Below are 25,639 nucleotides of genomic sequence, written 5' to 3'. Positions count from 1 at the left end.
TTTGATAAGAACTAAAGAACGTAATTTTTCAGATCTAATCAGACTAAATTAATGGTCTGGTTTGACCGAACATTGACCTTATATGTACACTAATCTAGGTAATTTCATTATCTTTAATATAGTGAGATTTAAGTGGGGGTATACATTCTTCATTTTTTAAAGTATTACACTTTGACTGGCACATACATTTAGGCAAATTAATTGAATTGAATTTATATAAAAATATGTAATAAGTAGGATAGGGAATATTAAATAATTATAAGATAGGTATCATAGAATAAAATTTATATGATAGGTATCATAGGATGAATTTTATTAAGTATAGTTAGTGGAGATATATTTAATTGTTATGAGTAAATAGAAAAATAATAATAAAAATAAAAAAGAAGTATACGTAAGAAAAAACTTGTGTGGACCTAGTTCACACTAATATTATTGTGGACCAAAGTCCATACATGCGCAACTGACGTATTGTTGAACATAGCGACTCTAATTTTAACATGGTAACCTTTATTAAAACTTATGTGATTTTATATTATTGTGAATCTAAAATATGCACGTGTAAGCCAATGTTATGTTGGATATATTTTTCCTATTTTAACATGGTGCCCTTTATTATTCATAATGACTAATATATATATATATATATATATATATATATATATATATATATATATATATATATATTAAAACTTTCATTAAAAGACATTAACCTCTTATGACCCTTGTAATAGCACTATTAAATTAAATTTATTCTAATAAAATAACTTTTATTATAACATAGTATCCTTTCTTTCTATTTATAAAATGGTTATAGTGTCTTTAATATATATTAGAGGTCCATAATAAACTAATGCGAACCAGATGCTTTTAATAATTTGTAGTATAAGTGAAGATAGTAAGCTAAGGGACAAAAATTATAAAATATTTATTTAAGTGGGGATAGTGATGAGAGAGTAAAACAATAAAATAATAGTGATCCGAGTCTTCATTTTTACTAAAATACGATGTGTTGCGATTATTATGTAAAAGTAAAGTGTTGCGGTAATATTTCATAGTAAGGACATGCTTAGTTCATTTTATTTTTACTTATTTCAAATAAGATTAGAAAAATTAAAACCAAATCAGATTAGATACAGAAAAATAATTAAGGCCATATTTAGTTAAATTTGAGGTCACAAATAAATTGGGAAAAAATTATTTCAAAAACACATCGATTTGCTAGATACTCCCTCCGTCCCTTAATTATATTCCTACTTCTCTCTATTATGTGAGTAATAAATGCTAGAAATAGGAATCTAATAAAGGGATAGAAGGAGTAGTAAACAAACATGCTTGTACCTAAGGATGTCAGTGGGGCGGGTCAAGTAGGAGACCCGCCCCTGTGGGACGGGGGTGGGTCCCGGTTTAGCGGGTGGTGGGGCGGGGATGGGGATAAAAACCATACCTGCCATGGGTGATGGGACGGGGTGGATTTTAGGTTGTACCCGCCCCATCCCCACTTCATACCCGCCCGCCTTACCCGCCCTACTTCGTATCCGCCCCATACCCATATATATATATATTACTATTTTAAATCTAAATTAAGTAAAATAATATAGTAAAAGTGTAATACTTTGTAATAGACTTACATTATAAACAAAAAATAAAATGTGTAACTTAACAAATTTTTTTTTTTAATCATTATAATGTAATATAGTGGTGTTTGGAAGGTGGGGATAAGGCGGGTCTTAGGTGGGGATTAGGCGGAGGTGGATATCCAAGTGGGGGGGGGGTGGGGCGGGGATGGTTTTGGGATTGTACCCGTCAAGGCGGGGATGGGGATGTATTTTGGACCCGTCGTGGGGATGGGGATGTATTTTGGACCCGTCGCGGGGATGGGGATGGGAAAGCCAACATCCGCCCTGACCTGCCCCATTGACATCTCTACTTGTACTTATTAAGGTGTTTAAGATATAACTTTACAAAATTCACCTCAAATTGGATTATTAAGGGCCAAAATATTCACCAACATCTTAATCGAGTAATATTATTATTGACACGCAAATTCAGACATGAATTATGCTTTTTTTGAATTTTTGCAAAGAATGATTTCTCCATTAAAGTTTAAGACAACACCTAAAAAACTTAACTAATTAGTTTTCCTGCTAGATAATAGAGTCACGCAAATTGATATTTTTCATAATAATGTGCAACCGTAGTCTTCTTAGTAATTAATTTTGGAAATATTTTAGCAATAAGCTACATTTTGGAAATGCTTTTATTTAAATAAATCAGACGACTTAAAAGTTACAACACACTTAATTGTACTTATTATCAATTAATTGTATTTAATATTGTTATAAACTTAAAATAACCACCCACCCCCACTACATGGAAGGCCTCACCCTCATCCACCACCAACCACCAAACAAACCACCTCCCTAACCCTTCACCCTTTTATATTCCTCCTTGCCAGCGGTCGACCACCTTTTTGCCCACAACCCCTTTATCAACCCCTCCATAAACGCCACCCGAGACCCGCCCAAACCGACCTCAACAACCCATTTGCAAATTCTTATTTACCTTATAATAATATTCATATTTTCATACTAATTTTGCTATCTAACATCAATAATACAAGTTTTGAAACTATCATAAAGGTAACACTTCCTCCATTTATATGTTCTACCATCAACTCACTTCACCAATTCACCATTAATCACATACCCATTATTTCTTCTCAAATGTTTTCAATTACTATAGTTATAGAGAATTCATCATCTTCTAAAAGATCTACAATAACTAATTTATCTAAATTCACAAACTCTTTTCAAGTTGAAAATCACATATATATGCAACCATGACTAAGAATTTCAGGAAAAATATTCACCAACAAATGTCTTTTTCATATTTATAACATTTTGTGATATTTATGTCGATACTATACCACAACTAAGAATTTGATATGAATTTTGTTAATTAAACATTCATTTTCAATACAAATAATACTAAAACAATCATTTTTGATACTAAAATAATACGGATGATGAATTACAAAATATTTTCATAACAATTTCAATACTACAGCAATACATCTGGTCTCCGTCGTCTCTTTCGCTCGCTCACCTGCCCACATGCCGTAGTTTGCCTTTGATTTCAGCCTCCATTGTTTTCAACTATCGTATGGACCATATCACTTTTTGATTTCGCCAACCATTGTTTCATACTCTAAACCACATCAATCTTTGAATACGCCGACCCTTCCTTTCCTCTCAACCACCTTACTCACCTTAAAGCCACCGTCGTCAGCCCTCACTTTAAAGCCATTGTCGTCGGGCTTCACCTTAAAGCCACTGATGTCGGCCCTCCCCTTAAAGCCACCGTCCTCAGCCCTCACATTAAAGTCATCGTCGTCGGCCCTCCATGGTGTCTTCTCGCAAATCCTCCAACATCATTCACCGCCAAAAGTACAATCAAATTCAAATTTATAATTCAAAATTCAAATTTTTTCATTCGCAAAATTTTCAAAGAAAAATTTCAAAACTATTCACGTGCACCGAGTGCGCCAACTTCTTCAACCAATAGAAATCTTTGTTTATGTGGGGTAAACATAGACTATGTCTATGTGTACCCTGTTCGCAAAATTTTGACTATGGGACCATCAATGCTTGCCTTTACCATCTAAAAGGTTGTTTAAAGAGGTTGAGATTAAAGAAATTAAAGTTGGGAGTAGTATTACAAATTTACAATAAACATTGACTTGATGATGACTACCTAAGGCAAAGTTGATAAGATTATTATTAATTACATTAAACATTGACTCATTGATAACTATAATTGACTAAGGCCCTGTTCTTTTGAGCTTTTAGGCAAAGCAGTGCAGATTGAAGCAGAGCCGAGCCGAGTCGAGCAGAGCAGATTTCATTATTATTATTATTATTATTACTAATACTATAATAATATTATTATTATTATTATTATTACTACTACTACTACTACTACTATTATTAATATTATCGCATTATTATTATAGTCATTAAATATTATTATTAAATATTAATTTATTATTATTATTAAATATTATTTTTTATTATTATTATTAAAAATTAATAATTATTATTTTTACTATTATTATTATTATTATTATTATTAAAAATTAATAATTATTATTTTTACTATTATTATTATTATTAAAAATTAATAATTAGTATTATCTTTAAATATTAATTTTTATTATAAAAAATCAATTATTATTATTATTATTATAATTAATATTATTAATAATAAATATTTGTTATTATTACTATTATTATCATTGTTATTATTACTATTATTATTATTATTGTTATTATTATTAATATTATAATTATTAAATATTAATTATTTATTATTATTATTAAATATTAATTATTATTATTATTATAATTCAATATTAATTATTATTATAAGCATTAAATATTAATTTTTAATAATATTATTATTATTAAATATTAATTATTTTTCTTTATTATTATTATTAAATATTAATTTTTAATAATAATATTATTATTAAATATTAATTTTTTTGTATAATTATTATTATTAAATATTAATTATTATTATTATAATAATTCAATATTAATTATTATTATTATTAAATATTAATTATTTATTATTATTATTAAATATTAATTATTATTATAATAGTTCAATATTAAGTATTATTTTTAAGCAGAGCAGGGCAGAGTAGAGCAGATATTAGTAGAGTAGAGCAGAACAGCTCTAAAGAACGGGGCCTAAGGTTTTGTTCTTTTCACTTAGAAAATAAAGATGTCTTGATCGAAATTTTCTAAAGTCTGATCTGATCTGATCTAATATGAATTTTTCGGATCTGATTTGGTTATAATATGAAATTATATTGTCTGATTTGACTAAATTTTTAATTGCACATCAATGTATAAGAATAAAAATTATCATAACTTTTACATATGAAGTTAAAGACATGTGGCAATAAGCAACCATAGTTAAGAAAATCTAATATAGTCTGAAAGTTTATGACGTATCTGATTCGAATGTATTTTATGGTTTGTTTGTTTCATCTTATTTTATCTAATATCAAAGTAAATATATTCGGACAAAATAATTTCATACACAATAAACGCTAAAAAATTCAAAGAAAATAACTTTAAACAAAATAAAATAATTTTAGATAAATTTAAATATAGTAAAATATGCTCATAATTTATACTCCGTATAACATAAAGTTCAATCAAATGATCAAACAAAATCCGATGAACTAACCTTAGCAAACATAAATTAAGAGTACATAAATTATAAATAGTCATTAATTTATTTATTTTTTTCTATTTCCAAATTTCATGGTTTGTATTTTTCCCTACAATTACTCATTTTTTGAAGGATTTTTCTATAGTGGGACTGTAGGAGTACAATTAATATTTAATGATCTTCACTTCTTCAGACTTCAGAGTGTTATCTGTGAACCACTTGAATTTCAAATCATATGCATCATTGGCCATTGGCTCATTGCAATTTGCAATGGTAGATAACTAGAAATTCATTTGCAAGGAGAAAAAAAAAAAAAAAAAAAAAAAAAAGGAGGTGGGAGGAGAGAAAGCAATGTTAGAAATTTATTCAGAAACTGTACACCTAACGCTTATATTCTTCACATGACGCGCATAATCTCAACATTATTATTCCTTTTATCCTTTACACTTTATGTAATATATACTATTAAAAAATTTAAAAGTTGCTCATAATATATAATAAGAATAGTATTCCTTATAAAATTTCTTTAAATTGTGAACATTTTTGATATTTCAATTAAAAACATAGAAAAAAATCACAAAGAGTACAATTTAATTACATTACTCCCTGCGTCCCATAATATTTGGGACATTGTAATTTAAGAAAATTTCAAGTGAGACCATTTAATACATCCTATATCATATCCAACATATAAAGTGAAAGAGCATTTTAAGTGATAAATTTCACTATTCCCAAATCACCCCTCTTATAGTCTTATCTACAATTAAACGAGTAAGAATTAGATTATACGGGGTAGTTTTTTTACAAAAATTTCCTATCATAACTACCCTATAATAATTGTTTTATTACTTCCAGATATTTATATCTTCAGTTATTCTCATTCCCCATAAAAAATGAGGGTCTATTCTCTTCAACTTATTTTCAGTTCAGTTCAACTCCAATCAATTCAATTCAGTTCCTAATTTCCTTTTCTCATAAAATATTCAGTTCAATTCAGTTCAGCTCCAATTAGTTCAACTCAGTTCAGTTCAACTCAGTTCAGTAAATCCGAATAGGCCCTGAAATTGCTCTTTGTTTTCTTTTAAGAAAAAACTCCTCCCATATTTGCTCATTTATATGTGGTTTTTTTCTTCATTCTCATGCTTTAAGTTAATATTTCATCTAAATTCTCAGTTTCACAACTCCTAATACACATGACTGGTTTTTTTTTTTTGGGTGATTCTAGGTTGATGGCGGGCGTCGGTTAATTATTTTTTTCCTTCTAATTTCTCATATTGTACACGCATATAGTGTGTTCCTCTTAGCTTATTTGTTTAACGTAAAAAGATTCATTTTGATTTTTTTTTTTAAAATTTTTATTTTATGTGGCTGAAATTGTTTCATAAAAATCAGTGGGCCATAGAGTAGAGGAAAACAATTTTTAATTACTAATCTCATGCTATATTTAGTAATGTATTAGTTATTGTAGGACGGACGAAAATAAAAAAAATGTATTAGTTATTAAAAGGGAATGCTATGTACTTGATTTTTTTTTCCTGCTTCAGTTTAAAGCTTTCAAAACTAAATCTAGCTAAATTTACTGGTGGACGTGGAATAGGATTCAAGAAAGAATCTAGAGGCTTTTCTTTTTTTTTTGTCCCCCCCCCCCCCACCTTTTTTTGGAATTTGTAAACGTAAGAATGATTTCCCTTTAGGCTAGAACCTTGTAGCTGTGACAATTTTTCATATGTGGCTGGCCACGTCGTGTAGTCAGGGTTACTCAAGTTACTTGATTAGAGATTACTCGAGTTGTTCAGTCAGGGGTTATTTGAGAGGTTCGATTAGGAGTTACATACTCGGTCAGAGGTTATTTGAGGGGTTCGATCAGGGATTAGTTGGTCAAGAGTTATTTGAGGGGTTACTCAGTCAGTGATCACTTGAGGGGTTACTTGGTCAGGGGTACTCAAGGTGTTACTCGGTTATTTGATAGGTTCGATTAGGAGTTACATACTCGGTCAGAGATTATTTGAGGGGTTCGATCAGGGATTACTTGGTCAAGAGTTATTTGAGGGGTTACTCAATCAGTGATCACTTGAGGGGTTACTTGGTCAGGGGTACTCAAGGTGTTACTCGGTTAGGGATTACTTGAAGAATTCGGTCAGGGGTTACTTGGGGGTTATTCGGTCAGGAGTAAATCGAACAACCCCTGACCGAGTAACTCGAGTAACCCTGGTCACACGTTGTGGTCAACGACACAGAAAAATACCCCATAGGTGTGTGCCTTTAAAAGTTTTATGGAGTGATAGTTAGGGGTGTTCATAAATCGATCCGGACCGAAAAAATGAACGGACCATCTCGGACCAACCCGAATCGATACGGTCTTCGAGTCTAGAAATTTATTTTTCCGGTCTTCGGTCCAGTCCGATCTAAAACCCTGTAAAAACCGTCTTAGACCGGACAATTTTTTTATTAAAAATATGCGTGAAACCTTAAATAATGGTTAAGATTGTCCTTATAAGCTTAGAAAACTTTAAATTTATGAACATTTTTGTACTAAATATACAAAAAAAAGACATTAAAGTTTAGATTTTCCTTTACTTTTTTCGAGTTTTCCATAAAATTATTAAAAAAAGAAATTAGAATTCCTTTAAAAAAAATTCTTAAATCGATCCAAAGAGGTCCGGTCCGAATTTTGGACCGATTCTTTCGGTCCGGTCCGGGTTTGATTCTAGCTTAATCGGTCCGGTTTTCGGTTCTTAAAATTCTAAATTTCGATCTTCAATCCGATCTGGTCCGGTCCGATTTTGGACCAATGAACAACCCTAGTGATTGTGAGGGGTAAGTGTAACCGCTCCCACCTTTAATTTCTCTAATGAAAATTGGTTTATAAATCTCAAGGAAAAAAAATGAGAAGATGATGTTAATTTGCAATAACGTTCACCATATTGGTGTCATTTAATTCCATCCCTTTAAGACTATTTTGATGTAAAAATTAATTTAAAATGACACTACACAAATATAAGAAAGTTCGATTCTTGGATCGGAATTTAAAATTAGGTTGTTAAAAAGCATTGAAAATGTAATTGTTTATTGTTGGAAAAAGGAGATGAAATTAGGGATGTCAATTAGGTGAGTTTTAGTGAGTCTTTCCCTACATATACAATATACCCATGCCATTTAGGTGGGGATAGAATGATAGATAGGCACTATTAAGAACATGCACCTTGTTACATGTAGTCTCACATGCAATCAGGGGTAGCTTTAATATTTTTATAGTTAAAAAAAAAAATCACATGCATATTGAATTAAAGCACATAATTAACATTATAATAAAAGTACAAACATTTAATTAAAAAAAATTGATATTAGATATAAGTAAATGAATTAATAATTGAAAATTAATAATCATAGCACTAAAAATATAAACATTCTTTTTTATTTTACAAGAAGTATAAACATTATTATATAAGCATATAGTAATTTAAGAAAAACCACATTGTTATGTAATAAATACACATTATAACATAATAAAAGCACAATACATTGTTGTTCTACCTAATTGCATGTACATCATATCATATGAAGTATTTTTTTGTTGTTTAGAGAGTCTCATAGTTGGGTAATGAATCGATCTTAGGATCTCTTGAAGTCGGGAGGAAATCTTTAACCACCTGATCGATGAGCATTCCCAATAGAAATATATTTTGAAAAGGAATAGATGTTAGTTTTACAGTGTAACCAACACACATTTTGAGTTTTGAGAACCCTAGAGAGTAAATTAAAAGGAGGCGTGCCCAGTTTCTCACGATGAGAAACAAAACTTGTTTCTCAAGGGGCATATAGGTAACTTCAACTTATTAGTGAAGGATACAAATGTAAATTACCTATATACTTGAGTTAACCTTTTGGAACTCTAGTTAGCTAGCATTACTCACGCAGTTACGCCGTCAACGAACCCTCCTTCTTCCTCATCCTTGCTCCTCAGCTGAAATTGAAAATACACCATTGAAGCCTCCTTCCTCCTTCCTCCATTGAAGACGACATGATGACGCAAACATTGAAGACGACACCCGCCGCCGATAAAATGAAAATCCCTAGAAAAAGGGTGAAATTAAGGGTATGGTTAACCCTAAAGGGTAAGGAAACCATGTCCTCCATTGAAGCAAATACTAAGCATGATTTTCACTATTGAAGCTTGATTTACTCCCTAACAATTTTCTGAATTTTCTCATTAAAAGTTTCTGAATTTTTTTTTTTGTATAATAACGTCGTTTATTTCAACCAAACCATGGTAAACTTGTATGGTTATCCACCTAGACTTAGAGCCAATATTATAACATTTATCCTGGGTCCCACCACAATTCAGGCATATGAGAAACAAAAGTTTGTTTCTCACGGTGAGAAACTTGTATTTCCTCAATTAAAAGGGAGAAGATCAGATTGACTTTGACCAAAAAAAACTCAACTATTTAATTAGGAACTAAGGGAATACACAATATGAAATTATGAATTAATGAATTGAAAAAGAATAGACATTACTTAACCAAATGAGATTAGTACGACTTTTATTTATTCTACTAAGCAGCAATTACGCAAAGTAAATTCTTTCATTAACAGTTGACATTGTACTTAAGAGAATAAACTTATGTTCAATTATAAAATTTTTTGTAATAACGCTACCCACATATTGTTCTATATATATAATTCTACCCCAATAATTAGTAGCTACAAAATTTTATAGCTTCTCTATTTAAATCTGTTCAATTTTTTTGTGTTTACATTATTTAATTTCTCTGATCTCTATAATCTTGCTAGCTCGCTCAAATTAAACAAGGACCTTCAAATTTTGGTAAGTGTTAGTTGTTCTATCTATTAACACAAATATGGATTGATCTTGTATTTATTTCAATGTATGTGTATTTTCAAATTAATTAATCACTTGCAACGAACTATGTTAAACCAAGCACAAATTCATCAATAATATTTACTGTGTATTTTCTTAATCACCATGGCTTCAATACATGTATATATAATACTAGGATAATAATACCCTATATTCTATCATATCTTTTCAGAAGATATATTTTCCTAAAATATGCACAATAATATCATAACAATAATATCCTAGATATACTAGGATATCCCCAATACCCCCCCTCAAGTTGGAGCATACGGATCATAGATGCCCAACTTGCGGAGTAAGAAATCAAACTTGACTTTTCCTAAAGCCTTCGTGAAAATGTCAGCCAACTGAAGCGTCGTAGGCACATACGACGGCTTTATAAGACCTTCTTTAATTGCATCTCTGACAAAATGACAGTCAGCTTCAATATGTTTCGTTCGCTCATGAAACACCGGATTTTTCGCAATATACAATGCCGACTGACTATCACAATATAGGTGCATGCCACTATCATGTCGTACACCTAAATCTCTTAAAAGTCTCCTCAACCACTTCAATTCACGAGAGCAAGCAGACATAGACCTATACTCTGCTTCGGCAGAGCTCATAGCAACCGTAGGTTGTTTCTTGGTCTTCCATGACACAGGAGAGAGACCAAGAAACACGAACCAACCAGTCAACGAACGCCGAGACAACGGACAACTCGCCCAATCCGAATCACACCATCCTTCTAACTGTAGGGCACTATCAGACCTCAGCAGGATCCCCTGACCCGGACTCTTCTTCAAGTATCTCACAACTCGCAGGGCAGCATCCCAGTGCTCTACCCTCGGACGCTGCATAAACTGAGACAAAATATGCACAGAGTAGGCCAAGTCTGGCCTAGTGACAGCTAAATAGATTAAACGTCCTATAAGACGTCTATACTTCTCTACATCACCCAAAAAATCCCCATTTGCCAGAGCTAACCTGTGGTTCTGCTCCATGGGAAAATCTGCTGGTTTTGCGTCAAGCAACCCTGTCTCTGTAATAATGTCTAAGGCATATTTTCTCTGGCACATGAAAATACCCTGCTTGCTACGGGCTATCTCTATCCCCAAAAAATATTTCAAAACACCCAAGTCTTTCATCTTGAAGCAATTCCCTAAATATGTTTTGAATGATAACAAAGCAGATTTATCATTCCCTGCAACAATCAAATCGTCAACATAAATAAGTACGTTAAGTTGCATTTCCCCCATTGTCAGAGTAAAAAGGGAATAATCATAATATGACTGTTTAAAGCCATATTTCTTCAAAGCTGTTGTCAGTTTTGCAAACCAACACCGAGGAGCTTGCTTCAAGCCATACAACGACTTCTTCATTCTGAATACTTTCCCGGAATTATTTTTGTCAAAACCAGGTGGAATTCGCATGTACACCTCTTCCTCCAAGTCACCGTGTAAAAAGGCATTATGAACGTCCATTTGATGAACTTCCCAATTCTTCACTGCTGCAACCGCAAGAAATGTTCTAACAGTCACCATTTTTGCCACGGGAGCAAATGTCTCGTTGTAATCTAAACCTTCAACTTGATGATTGCCAAATATCACAAGTCTAGCCTTCAATCTTACAAGATTCCCATGCTCGTCGTACTTCTCTTTGTAGACCCATTTACTCCCAAGTGCCTTTTTACCACGAGGTAAATCTTCCAAAACCCAGGTGCCTTGCTCTTCAAGTGCTCGAATCTCATCGGCCATCGCCTTCCTCCAACCTTCATGCTTCATAGCTTCTTTAAAATTTTTCGGCTCATTGCCACCTGTAATTGCTGCAATGTATGTTCTATGTTTTACAGAAAACCGGTGAGAATCAACAAAATGTGTTATGGGATAAACAGTACCTGAGGAAGGTGTCGCAGGTGAGCGATGAGGTGGAGATGGACTTTTATTCCGAATGGTGTGTGTCACAAAATCACGGTATTTGCTCGACTTGAATTTTTGACGCTTGCCTTTACCCATATTTTCTGTATTTTCAGCATGGTCGAGAGTCTCAAGGTCACTCACACTCGTACCCTCCGGAGCTGCTGCCTGCTCACTGCCATGAGGATCACCCCCAGCTGCCGCTGGAATTCCAGCAGCCTGTGCAGCCTCGGCAGGCCCTGCCACAGGCTGGCTGCGGTGCTGCTGCTGCTGCCGCAAGCCACCTGTGGCCTCCTCTGCCCGGGGCTGCTCATCAACCTCCTCACACACACTCCTCTCATCGCTCCCCCCTGCACCATCAATTCCCACAAACTCCGAAGCTCGCACATGGGTATAGCTAGGAGTATTGTGTAGAGCAAGGTTAGACCACGGAAATTCACCCTCAACAAATTGCACATCACGTGAGACAAAACTCTCCTTAGTTTCCAAATCATACACCTTCCAACCTTTCTTCCCAAACGGGTATCCCAAGAATACACATCTTCTACTCCTACTAGCGAACTTGTCACCCTTGCTTTGTTGATTGTGAGCATAACACAAACACCCAAATACTTTAATAGAATCATATAAAGGTTGTTTACCAAGCAAGATCTCAAACGGGGTTTTGTAATCAAGCAATCTAGAGGGAGTTCTATTTATCAAATAACATGCCGCTTGCACACATTCCCCCCAAAATTTTCGAGGTAAATTAGCTTGAAACCGCAAGGCACGAGCTACATTAAGAATATGTTGATGTTTCCGCTCAACACGCCCATTTTGTTGAGGTGTACCCACACAAGAAGTTTCAAATATGATCCCATTAGACAAAAAATAATTTTTCAAGGAATTAAACTCTGTTCCATTATCACTACGGACCACTTTAATTTCACAATCAAATTGACGCTTTACCAAAGCAACAAAATTGAGAAACATGTATTCAACCTCAGTTTTATTCCGTATTAGATACGTCCACACACCTCTTGAAAAATCATCAACTATAGTTAAAAAATAATGAGAGCCACAAGTCGATTGAGTCTTGTAAGGACCCCATAAATCAATATGAATAAGTTCAAAAACACGACTAGCTTTATTATTGCTAATGGGAAAACTACTCCTATGTTGTTTTGCTCTAGGGCATACATCACAGGATTTATTTTTAGAACTTCTAGTAGAACTACTCACAACCGGAAGATGTTGCAATACTTTTTCCGACGGATGTCCCATTCGTTGATGCCACAACTCTGTCGACTGAACACCATCTATCTTCAAAGCCTTCGCCTCGGGAACACCACGGAAATAATAAAGTCCATCCACGCGCTCACCCGCTCCAATCACCTTCCTCGTCATGAGGTCCTGTATAACACAAATTTTGTTAGTAAATTGCAAAGTGCAATTCAATTCATCACATAATTGAGTTGCAGAAATCAGATTGCAATTCAATTGGGGCACAAATAAAACATTATTAATTTTCAATCCCCCTTGTAAAATAACCGTGCCAATCTTAGATGCATTAGCACTCTTCCCATCCGGAAGCCCAACCGGACAATGGTGCACATTAACCACATTCGTCATCAAAGTCAAGTCACAAGTCACATGGTTGGATGCGCCGGTATCAACGATCCAACCTAATTCATCCTTACCCTGCAATTTTGGTTTCATACTGTTCAAATGGTCAATAAGTTGCTGAATTTGGGTAGAGGAAACACCCGCAATAGCAGCCCCATCGTGAGCCGTAGCATTTCCGCCTTGTGTGGAGTTGGAGGACGACTGCCCAACAGTCTTGTTGGCACGCACCTGCTGGCCAGCAGCAGCTCCTCGACCCCCTGCTCTGCCTCCACCTCTGCCAGAAACCGAGTCACCACGACCCCGACCCCTACCTCCACGAGGACGATCACCCCACCAAGGTGGGTAGCCATTGAGTTGATAGCAGTCCGTCTCATCGTGTCCTGCTCGACTGCAATGATTGCATAATTTATCGGAGCCACTCGTTGAGCGTTGCGGTTTAGTAGTAGTGTCATGTTGAAGTTTGAAAGCCACTGGACTCTCACGGACCTCACCTCCTCGTAAGCTCTCGGCTTGAATAACTTGTTGATACGCCTTATCAACCGACGGTAAAGGATCCTGAGCCAACAATTGACCCCTAATCGAGCCATAAGGATCATCTAACCCAATTAAAAACTGATGAAGGAAATCTTCCTGCCTCAATTTTTCAACTTGAGCCACAATATTACACTTACACGCACCACATGAGCAAGAAGGTACGGTAATATACGTGTGTAACTCATCCCAAAGCTTTGCAATTCTGCCGAAATAAGTAGCCACCGAATCAGTCTTGCCCTGCTTGCATTCACCCAGGGACATCTTCAATTGGCAAATTCGAGTGCCACTCACCACACAAAAACGACTTTTCAAGTTGTTCCACAATAGATGAGCATCATCATACTCCCCAATCGTTGCCCTTACCGAAGGGTCCAACGTATTTGTGATCCACGAGACCAACATCGAGTGAATAGCCTCCCAATCTTCCAGTTTATCACTGTCTTGAGGTTTCTTGATACTTCCATCAACAAAACCATATTTGCGCTTAGCCTTCAATGAGGTTCGAATAGCCCTCGCCCACTCATCATAATTCTCACCCCGGAGTTGAACCGGAGTAATAATGTTCCCGGGTCCATCACCTGAACCTAGGTGATAAGCCATGTCCATCTTAATTTTTCCACCACCATCACCACCAGAGCCGCCAGCACCGGAGTCACCCGACATCACTCACGACTCAATTAAAGTGGGAAGAAAAAAAAAAAAAAAATTGAACGAGAAGATATTCTCACAAACTCTCAAAAAACAATCGTGCGTTAATTATGAAAATTAAACGTACAGAAGAAAAAATTAGACCTTAACTAGGCTCTTGATACCATGTTAAACCAAGCACAAATTCATCAATAATATTTACTGTGTATTTTCTTAATCACCATGGCTTCAATACATGTATATATAATACTAGGATAATAATACCCTATATTCTATCATATCTTTTCAGAAGATATATTTTCCTAAAATATGCACAATAATATCATAACAATAATATCCTAGATATACTAGGATATCCCCAATAAACTAACGTTATTTTTAATGATACAAGTTATTTATAAATTAAAGTCTTAACTTATTTATGACAGGGGATCAATGTATACTCCTCAAGGCAATGAAACCACGGTTCAAATATCAGATAATGCTAATTTGAGCATAATAGACGATAGTTCGAGCGTAACGTACAAAAAATTCGACCGTGACATAAGAAAAAAAGTCTTATTTTGGTGCAACTTGGTCGTTTTCTTGGTGGCGGCAGGAATATGTGTGGCAAGCTTTACAGTTCCATCACTACGAAAAGCCACACCGAGTGGTATAGCAATGTGGCAATGGAGCTTGCTCGTAACGGTCCTCCTATGCGGCCCTCTCTTAAGCAAATTACTTCATTACATGGTTATTTTCATAGACACAAAGTTTGGGGTGGCTGCCATGACTAGGGAAAATGTGATCTACTACATTGTCGAGTTAATCGAGAGTGCTTGGGTTGTATTGTGGTTTAGTATAATACTGGTTGCCTGCCTTTGGGTGGTAGAAGAGCCAAGTTACTTAGGTATTGAAAAAGATCAAAATGAAAAGCTTAAGAAAAAATTTGCTAAGACATTTCCTATAATAACCGTTACCCTAATTACCATAATAATTGGTTCTATTTTTTGGTTACTAAAAGATGTAGTGTTACTAATGGCTAAGTCTTCCTTTCACATTAGCAAGTTCTTTGAAAGAGTTAACGATGCATTAATGCATCAACATGTGATTAATAGGCTCACTCCTCGTGCTAATACGGTCGATACTGGTAAGCCGAGTTTGTGTCAACGTTTGTGTGATTGGGAGGAGAAAATGCCTAGTCTTAGTGATCAAGTGAATCAAAAGAATGTTTCGTCTTGGGGGATGCAGAAGGTTATTAACTGGTTTTTCGATAACGAAAATTTGACCTATAAATTGGTTGATGGAGAAGACAAGAAGATTGAATCTGAATTGGAGGCAATTGAAGCTGCCAAGTACATCTATTCCTCGTTGGCTCAAAATGAAGATTCAATGTAAGCATGCATCTCTTTTCTTAAGTTCATGCATATATTTAGGGTTTAACTTGTAGGTTTTTAATATAATAGGATCTGATCTAGCTTGATTCGAACTTTAATTTTATTTGCACACTAATAATTATTGAATGATATGAGGTGTCAATAAATTCGTATTCATGTGTACTTTCTAAATATGAATTTTCTAATTAGGAACTATATTATATTAACGATAAGTAAACACAATAAAAAGATATGATCTGATGAAGTAAGTGAAAAAAAATCCTCTCAATGAAAGAAAATATTCTCCAACAAGAACCCTTTTCTGAGGAACGTGACCAATTCAATCGTTCCATCAAGAAATCAAAACGCAAAATTAATCATCTCATCTTCTCTAATGAATCAAATCCTAGCCAAATTAACATTACCAATTACAATTCAATCCCCCAACCCCAACCTGGACTTAATTCCATATCTTTTAGAGATATGGTGGCACATGAAACTCAACTGGAGGCTAATAGAAATCTGAATTACATTTCAGATGAAGAAGATGTTTCGGATGATGACGAACCTCCTGATGATATGATTGATGATCCGAAATGTCCTGTAATCCTGCTTACAAAGGAGGAAAAGCGCAGAATGCGGCAACCATGGAAGCATACTCTTATTATCAAGATGTTTGATAGTAAAATTGGGTATATGTCTCTAATGAAGCGCCTTAAGAAAAAATGGGAATTGAAGGGTGGTCTAATTCTTACTGACATTGGACATGATTACTTCATAGCTAGATTTTCTAATCTTAGTGATTACAATCATGTTTTGACTCAGGGCCCTTGGATGTTGGATGATAATTATCTAACAATTCGTAAATGGATGCCCAATTTCATCCCTGACAACTCTCCTCTGAGATTCCTTACAGCTTGGGTTTGCATCCCAAATCTGGCTGTCGAATACTTTGATAAGGAGTTCCTTCAGAAGATTGGAAGTAAGATAGGCAAAGTGATTCGCATTGATCACAATACTGAACAAGCTCAAAGAGGTCAATTTACTAGACTTAGTGTTGAGCTCGATCTTTCGAAACCTCTGCTTTCCAAGTTCTGGCTCAAGGGTCGTATTTGGAAAGTTCAATACGAGGGACTTCGCATGATATGTTTCAACTGTGGTAAAATTGGTCATCAAGGGGATCATTGTCCTCTAAATGTACTGCCAAACATTGACAATGAAGAAAACAGGACTGATTTGCAGCATGATCACATTCACACTACACCAGTCCCTACTGTTGAAATGCATGATTATGGCTCCTGGATGATGGTAAAAAAGCCACCACCGAGGCGTAAAAACACCAAGCAGGACAAGGGTCAGGTAGCACCTCAGAACAATGGCCAGAACAAAGGTCCTAACCAGGGTCAGAATTCTAACCAAGGTCAAACCATGGTTCAGAATAAGTCAAAGGGGTCGAGATTTGAAATTTTAGAGGAGCTAAATCAGGAGAATGATACAAACTTGGAGAATAATCATGGAAATTCTGATTTACATAGGCTGGAATCAAGGGATACAATTGACAAAACCGTGAATTTGGGGGACTCTTCTCAGCAAAATAATATATTGCTGGGTAATTCTTCTTTTAATTTGGGGAAATCTTCACAGCTTGACAAATTTGGTGGCCGTTTCCTAGGAGCTGCAAAAGAAGGGCAACTAAATAGGAAACAAGATAAAAACAAATCAAAAAATATCCTAACTGACTCCACCAATAATTTATCCTCCAAAATCTCGAATATTCCTTCCTTGAATAAGCTAGCTGGCAAAGAAAATTCTGAGATTATTTTCCAAGCTAATACTGATGTCAACCCTCCAGTCTTAAACCAAGCCATACCAGAAGCATACACTAGTCCACAAATTCCTTTAACCTCCACTATCCAAGCCACAACCGAAGCAAACACTAGTCCACAAACTCCCTTAACCATCACTCATGTCTCAGCTAGCCCCGAACCCAATCTCAATCTGGGTTCCCTCGGAGAAAATCCTCTGTGTGACCGAGCCAATGACAGAACCGTATTTGGGAATGGCGAACCCCCTGATACACAAGATGATAATGGAGATACACTCATGGATGGCACCGATGCAGATGGTGCCGGAACTAGTGGTAACATTGAAGTTGCCACAGGAAATTAATCAAGCTTTCAGAGCTATCTCGAATGCCTATGAATCTGAAGTTTCTAATTCATCAAGTCTTATGAATAGTGGACAAAATCTCAATGTGAATGCATTCCCCATAACTTGTATGGTTTGGAATGTTCAAGGTTCTGGGAGTCGTGAATTTATCTCTGTTCTCCGTGAAGTAGTGAGAGTGAACAAACCTGTGGTGCTTGCTCTTGTTGAAACGCACATGGGTGGTGATCACGCAATGAGGATTGGTAACATTCTGGGTTACTCTGGGCATACTCGTGTGGATGCACAGGGTTTTAGTGGTGGTATTTGGGTTTATTGGAAGACTGAGTTGGTTACCTTAGACCCGATAGAACAATCTAATCAATACATTACCATGCTCATTACTAGAAGGGGAGAGGAGCCTTGGTATTTCTCTACGGTCTATGCTAGCCCGGACCCTGCAAATCGCAAAGATTTATGGCGAGATCTCTCTGATTTTGCTAGGAGGAATGATAAACCATGGATGTTAGCGGGGGATTTTAATGAAACTCGTTTCAGTTGGGAACGTAGCTCGAGTTGTGCTGAAACTACAAGAAGAACTCGACAGTTTGACCATTGGGTGCAGGACCATCAGTTAATTGAAGTTGAATTTTCTGGACCTTCTCACACTTGGGCCCGAGGGAAGTCAATTGAAACTCGTCAAAGTGCTCGGCTAGACAGAACACTCTGTAATGCAGAATGGGGTTTGAGATTTGATAAAGCAAGGGTAAAGCACCTTCCCGCTCTCCAATCGGACCACTGTCCCTTATTGATTTCTTCTAATGGCTTTGCACCTATGGATTCACTTGATCGCCCGTTTCGTTTCCAAGCGGTTTGGCTCTCTCATGAGTGCTTTGCAGATTTTATCAATAGCAAATGGAAAAAAAAATTCACCCCTAGTTCCCCTGCTACACAATCTGTCCAAGGAGCTATAAGACTGGAACAGAGAAGTTTTTCACAACATCTTTCGTGAGAAAAGAAAACTGATGGCACGCATTCAAGGAGTTCAAACAAAACTATCTACCCAACGTGATGCTGGACTGATAAAATTAGAAGCACGTTTGCGTAGAGAGCTTGATACAGTACTTGACCAGGAGGAATTATTATGGTATCAAAAAGCCTGAGTGAATTGGATTCAAGATGGTGATCGTAACACTATGTTCTTTCATCTCAGCACAATTATAAGAAGGTGGCGCAACAAAATTGTGGCTATTAAGGATGAGAGTGATCAGTGGGTTCACGACTCAACTCAAGTGAAGCAGATGGTGGTTAACTATTTTGCAAATCTGTTTACAGCAGAGGGAGATGATGAAATTGCTGATATTCCTACAGGGGTTTGTCCTCACTTTTCCCAGGATGATTGGAACGTGTTATGCAGACCTTATACTAAGACTGACATTGATTTGGTAATTCAGAATATGGGTGCTCTAAAGGCCCCGGGCCCCGACGGTTTCCAGGCTCTTTTTTATCAGAAAAATTGGGAATTAGTAGCACCGAATGTCTATGCAATGGTGTTAGCAGCCTTGGAGGGCAGAGGTCTTCCGGAGACAATTAATGAAACCTTCCTAGTACTGCTACCTAAAATCGATAATCCTGAGTCTCCTTCTCAATTTCGTCCGATTGGGCTTTGTAATGTTTCCTACAAAATTATTACCAAAGCCATAGTGAATCGGATAGAAATTGTGCTTCCTAAAATCATTGCCCAATCTCAAGTGAGTTTTGTTCCGGTTCGTCAAATCACGGATAATGTGGTCATTGTGCAGGAAGTGTTACATATCATGAAGCGCAAGCAAAGTGGAAAGAGTTACATGACCATAAAAATCGATTTCGAAAAAGCATACGATAGGCTCAAGTGGGCTTTTATCCGAGATACCCTTGTAGAGATGCACTTCCCGTTGCTTATGATCGAGGTTATTATGGAATGTGTATTGTCTCCTTCAATGCGTGTCTTATGGAATGGAGAAAAGTCAGAGGCTTTTTCCCCATCTTGAGGGATAAGGCAAGGCGACCCGTTCTCACCTTACCTGTTTGTGTTATGCATGGAAAGGCTAAATCAAATCATCAAAGCCTCAATTCTCAAGGGTGATTGGAAGCCTGTGCACGCAAGTCGTGGAGGCCCTTTGTTTTCCAACCTCTTTTTCGCAGATGATCTTATCTTATTTGCAAAAGCCACCGTTGAACAAGCAACAATCATCAAAGACTGCCTTGACAAGTTTTGTAAGGCGTCTGGTCAGAAGATAAGCCTGCTCAAATCGAGAGTTTATTTCTCGCGAAATATGCAGCAAGCAGACAAAGATTTGATCAGTGAAACGCTGGGAATGCAAATTACAGAGGATCTTGGTCTATACTTGGGCATGCCGACTCTTACAAGCAGAGTAACTAGAGACACTTATGCTCACCTATGCGAAAAAATAGATCGAAGACTTTCAGGGTGGAAAACAAAATATTTGTCTTTAGGGGGGCGCATAACTCTCACCAAGTCCACTATTACAACCTTGGCGAACTACTCTATGCAAACAGCAAAATTACCTCGCACTATTTGTGATGAAATTGACAAGAAGGCTCGTCGATTTATTTGGGGAAGCTCTGAGGAAAAACAGAGAATTCACTTACTCTCATGGGATACTTTGAAGCTGCCGAGAGACAAAGGAGGGTTGGGACTTCGATCAGCACGCCAAGCTAACTCAGCTTTCCTCACTAAACTCGGGTGGAGAGTTCTCACTGAACCCGATGCCTTGTGGTCTCATGTTCTTCGTCACAAATATTGTAAGGGAAGGTGTGACATCGATATGTTTACCCCTTCTTCTAATATGTCTAGTGTGTGGCGTGGTATCACTGACAATGTTGAGTGGCTTAAAAAAGGATCACAAGTGGCAATCGGAAATGGCAAACGAACTCTATTCTGGGATCATTGCTGGGCTACTGATAAGCCCCTGAGAGTTTATGCTACTGCTGCTATTCCAGAAATAATTGAGGGATGCACAGTTGAAGAAATGTGGGAGTTGGGTAATTCGTGGAGATGGGATTTATTTACCCACCTTTTGCCTGAGCAACAACTTAAGCAAATCGCAGCCCATTCTTTAATTGAAGACCCTAACATTGAAGACACTCGTTACTGGAAGAGCTCTTCTAATGGTAAATTTTCTGTTAAAGGGGCATGAAATTAATGAGGGAAGATGACATAATTCCTAGAGATCCAAAGTGGGAATTAGCTTGGACAACTGCTGTGCAACAAAGAGTGCGTACCTTCCTATGGCTTGTTCTTCATGACCGTCTATTATGCAATGCTAATCGACTGAGGAGACATCTGACTGATGATCCCACTTGTAAGCGTTGTTCTCCTGCTGTTGATGAAACCTTAATTCACTTGCTCAGAGATTGCCCTGCAGCTCGAAGCATATGGCAGAGCATTGGAGGGGCTGCCCTGTATCCTTCCTTTTTCAATGGTGACTTGACTACTTGGATGGTAAAAAATTTGGAAGCAAGTGGTCTTGTATACTCAGAGAATTGGCCAACTTACTTTGCTACCACTTTATGGTGGATTTGGCGATGGAGAAACAAGTGTGTGTTTGATAAAAGGGAAGAGATCCCTGCTGATACAGGAACTTTCCTGCGTTCTCAAGCTGAGGAAGTATGGGCTGTGTTCTCTAGGCCACGCAATGATCTGATACACTCAATTCATGCTACTGCTACTAGGAAGGAGACTCTTATACGCTGGATTGCTCCTCCCACTGGCTGGTGGGTGTTGAATACTGATGGTGCGGCAAAGGGGGTTCCTGGTCTAGCTGGTGGAGGAGGTGTCATCCGTGATGAAGAGGGCAGATTCATTGCTGGATTTGCTGCCAATTTTGGCATCTGCAGTGCTTACAGAGCTGAGCTTCTAGCTCTTGAAAAAGGGCTGCAATTAGCCAGACAGAAAGGCATTAATAGGCTCGTGGTTCAAATGGATAATAAGGCATGCGTTGAAGCTATCCTCCAACCAAGTCAATTGCGAAACGAATGTGTGCACATCATTAACCTTTGTCGTAATATTTGTAATTCTTTTGGTTCCTTTTTTAATATTGTTCATTGTTTTAGGGAGGGTAATAGGGTAGCGGACAAGCTCGCCAATATGGGAGTTGTTCTTGAAGAGAGGGTGGTTTATTTCGATGCACCTCCGATCGAAATAAAAAACCTTCTTTGGGAGGATGTGGTTGGGGTGGCTTTGCCACGGTTGGTGGTGTAAGTGTTTTTGTTTGGGTTTTTCCCTCCTTTGCATCAAAAAAAAAAAAAAAAGATATGATCTGATCATTTTTGAATTAAGAAATTAATTGCATAAAAAAGTTGAATTGAACATACCCACCCTCAGTATGGAGTATCTTGTTTTTGGTGATGATAGATGTATATTGGATCCATATGATGCATAAGGATTATATTAGTTATTGGTAACAATTTAAAATAATCTAATCAATTTCTCGTGTATATAATGGAAGGAATAAAATAAAGACGTACATCAAAGCGAAAGTTCAATTACCTAAAGATCAAGTATCAACAGTAATGTGTCGTTTGGTTGATAAGCAGATCACAGAGGATGATCTAACGGAATTAATGGTACGTGCATTGCTTTTTAACTCTTGTATTTAATTTTCGGGTACTGTTTATCTTGTATAAGATGATCTCATAATAACTCGGAATAGCTTTTCTGAATGTTAATTATAAATATGAGTTGTAACTCTTTTTAAAGTGTAACTTTTTAATGTTATATAGTAATTGTGAGTCTTTCTCTCTTAAGATGAATGGTTTTTTTTAATAACTGGCTGAATAAATTAATTAGTCTTGGCCAATGCGATTTTCAAATCCTGGCTTCGCCATTACCTCATTACACCTATGACTTATATTTTTGCCACAGGTGAAAGCATTCAAGTACCGGGAAACGCTAGCTAGTGCATTGAAGGCTAATAAAAAATTATTCGAAGCCTTGAACAAATTTACAGAAGCCCTCCTTGTGTTCTTCATCTTCGCTTTGTGGCTTATGTTGCTTCGGGTTGAAACTCGAAAGTTCATTATCGTCATTGGCACTGCCATTGTAGGCTCAGCCGTCATCATCGGAGACACTTGCAAGAAGCTCTTGGACTGCTTGTTGTTCGTATTTGTAGTTCATCCATTTGACATTGGTGACTGCTGTATGATTGATGCCACTTTGGTAAGATTTGGCTAATAATCCTATATATGTACATATGCCTATATGTTGCAAAATAAAGTACATAGTGTAAAACCCTGTTCAGTTCACCTTACAAAAATAATATTTAGTAAAAATAATTTCAATTCAGTAAAAATTATTTAAATTCAGCAAAAATAGGTCCAATTCAGTAAAATTAATTTCAATTTAGCAACAATCAGTAACTCTAAAGAAGAAATATAATAGAGAATCAGTAAAAATAATTTCAGTTTAGCAAAATTAATTTCACTTCAGTAAAAATGATTTAAGTTCAGCAAAAATAATTTAATTTCAGTTCAACAAAAATAAGGTAAAGTGAACGGGACATAACATTCTAATATAGAGCCGTAAATCTAGCAAATTATTTCATGGACTAGAGAGTACATATCGAAAACGGTTCTCATGTCCATACATGCCCGCTAGACACATAGTGTAAATAAAGATCGTCGTGTGTCTTTTCATGTGAATGTGTCATGTTCTTTCTAAAAGCTAGTACGTAGTGCATCCGGGTGTATAATATAAATGTTTTTATGATCCCGGCCATGTCTAACATAGTCAAAGTTGAAACAGGTGACGATCAAAAGGATTAAGATCCTTACAACGATTGCTTTGACACTTGACAATGAGATAAGGTACTATCCAAATACAGAATTAGCCGTCAAATGTATCAGCAACTATACTCGAAGTCGTGAAATGGGTGATTTTGTGGAATTCACCCCTGAAAGTGGTGCATCGATTGAGGATATTGAGCACAAAATAAAAAGGTGTTCTCTAATTTCATCATTTATTTTACATTGAATTATCTACGTTGCCTTTTCTTTATTTGATTTAATTTATACTCCATTCGTTTCATAATGTTAGTCTCATACTATTTTGGGCGTTTCAAAAAGATATACTCATATTGAATATGTTCCATTTTTAAATTAATTTTTTTGGAATTAATTGGCTGTGCATTGATGACATGACAGATCTCTACCTTAAATTTTGCAATTATGACTTATGCTTTCCCAAAAGAAAAAAAATCAAAAAACTTAAATAAGGTAAACTAATTATGAATTATTTTGTAATTTAATGTTAGATTTCAAATATTCTTCTTTTCATATTTTATGTGATTGATTCCATATGGGAGTATCATGATTCACAAATTCACGAACGAATGATAGAGTTACTAATACTACCTCCATTTTTTTTAGTTGACACGTTTTGGCTTTAGCACTATTCACACACTTTCCTTTGACCGTGCTTCGTGATTTATACGTAATGAAAAATATAGTCATGTGGGGTCTTGTTAGATTTGTCACAACATATATTTTCAAAATATCAACTTTTTATAATTTTTGCTTATCGGTAATTAAAGATATGAACGGTTGAATTTGTGCATTGGCAAACGTGACTAAAGAAACGTGTCAACTAAAAAGAAATGGAGGAAGCATAAGCTAAGGACTTGTTCACTTCAGCTTAATTTCATTTCATTTCAGTTCAGTTCAGCTCCAATCATTTCAGTTCAGTTCAGCTTTAATCATTTCAGTTCAGTCCTGTTCAGCTTCAATCAGTTCAGTTCAACTCCTAATTTCCTTCTCTCATAAAATATTCATTTCAGCTCTATTCAATTCAGTTCAGTTCAGTTCAGCTCCAATCAGTTCAATTCAGCTCAGTTCAATAAATGTGAACAGGTCCTAAATCAATTTTGATAATATATGATAAACGGATTGCATGGGTCGCACCTGCCATTAGTGTCCACTTTAATAAGTCCAATATAAGAAGGTCCAATTCATTCCACTTCAAAACCATATTTGAAGAATATATATACACGCTAATTTAAGATAGTTCTGATTAGATTACAAATGATGATATTTTTATTTATTATTTTGTATTAAAAAAAAAAAGGCACAACTTAATTGAATTATTGACTCCATTTTTTCACCAAATGTTCGATTTGTTGTTGCACAGTTATATTACGAAGAATCCACTATTCTGGCGTAAAGATTATTCCTTGGTAATGGAGTTGACAGAAGAGAACAAAGTGAAAATGAGACTTCATTTTAAGCACACCATTAATCCTCACGACTTCGAAGAAAGACAAAACTGA

The 25,639-nt window shown here is 35.9% G+C and overlaps 2 protein-coding genes across 2 annotated transcripts; both read left to right on the top strand.

Annotated features, from left to right (window-relative positions):
* Positions 1-18,399: 18,399 nt before the first annotated feature.
* On the top strand, positions 18,400-19,326 carry LOC145591806 (uncharacterized). Its single transcript, XM_081648301.1, has one exon. It carries the CDS (start codon positions 18,400-18,402, stop codon positions 19,324-19,326), a length of 927 nt encoding a protein of 308 aa, XP_081504427.1.
* A 3,563-nt stretch (positions 19,327-22,889) lies between these two features.
* Positions 22,890-25,639, top strand: LOC145591805 (mechanosensitive ion channel protein 10-like). Its single transcript, XM_081648299.1, has 4 exons — positions 22,890-22,943; positions 23,242-23,535; positions 24,106-24,314; positions 25,501-25,639. The coding sequence occupies exons 1-4, from the start codon at positions 22,890-22,892 to the stop codon at positions 25,637-25,639; spliced, it is 696 nt and encodes a 231-aa protein (XP_081504425.1).

This window comes from Chenopodium album, chromosome 18 (genome assembly GCF_948465745.1).
Source record: "Chenopodium album chromosome 18, dcCheAlbu1.1, whole genome shotgun sequence".
Classification (NCBI taxonomy): domain Eukaryota; kingdom Viridiplantae; phylum Streptophyta; class Magnoliopsida; order Caryophyllales; family Amaranthaceae; genus Chenopodium; species Chenopodium album.
This window is presented reverse-complemented; position numbering and strand designations above follow the sequence as displayed.

Coding starts and splice junctions, on each gene's coding strand:
- LOC145591806 (XM_081648301.1), top strand. CDS start 18,400: ATGAATAGTGGACAAAATCTCAATGTGAATGCATTCCCCATAACTTGT.
- LOC145591805 (XM_081648299.1), top strand. CDS start 22,890: ATGTGTCGTTTGGTTGATAAGCAGATCACAGAGGATGATCTAACGGAA. Junction 22,944..23,241: donor ATGATCTAACGGAATTAATG/GTACGTGCATTG, acceptor TTTTTGCCACAG/GTGAAAGCATTCAAGTACCG. Junction 24,315..25,500: donor ATTGAGCACAAAATAAAAAG/GTGTTCTCTAAT, acceptor GTTGTTGCACAG/TTATATTACGAAGAATCCAC.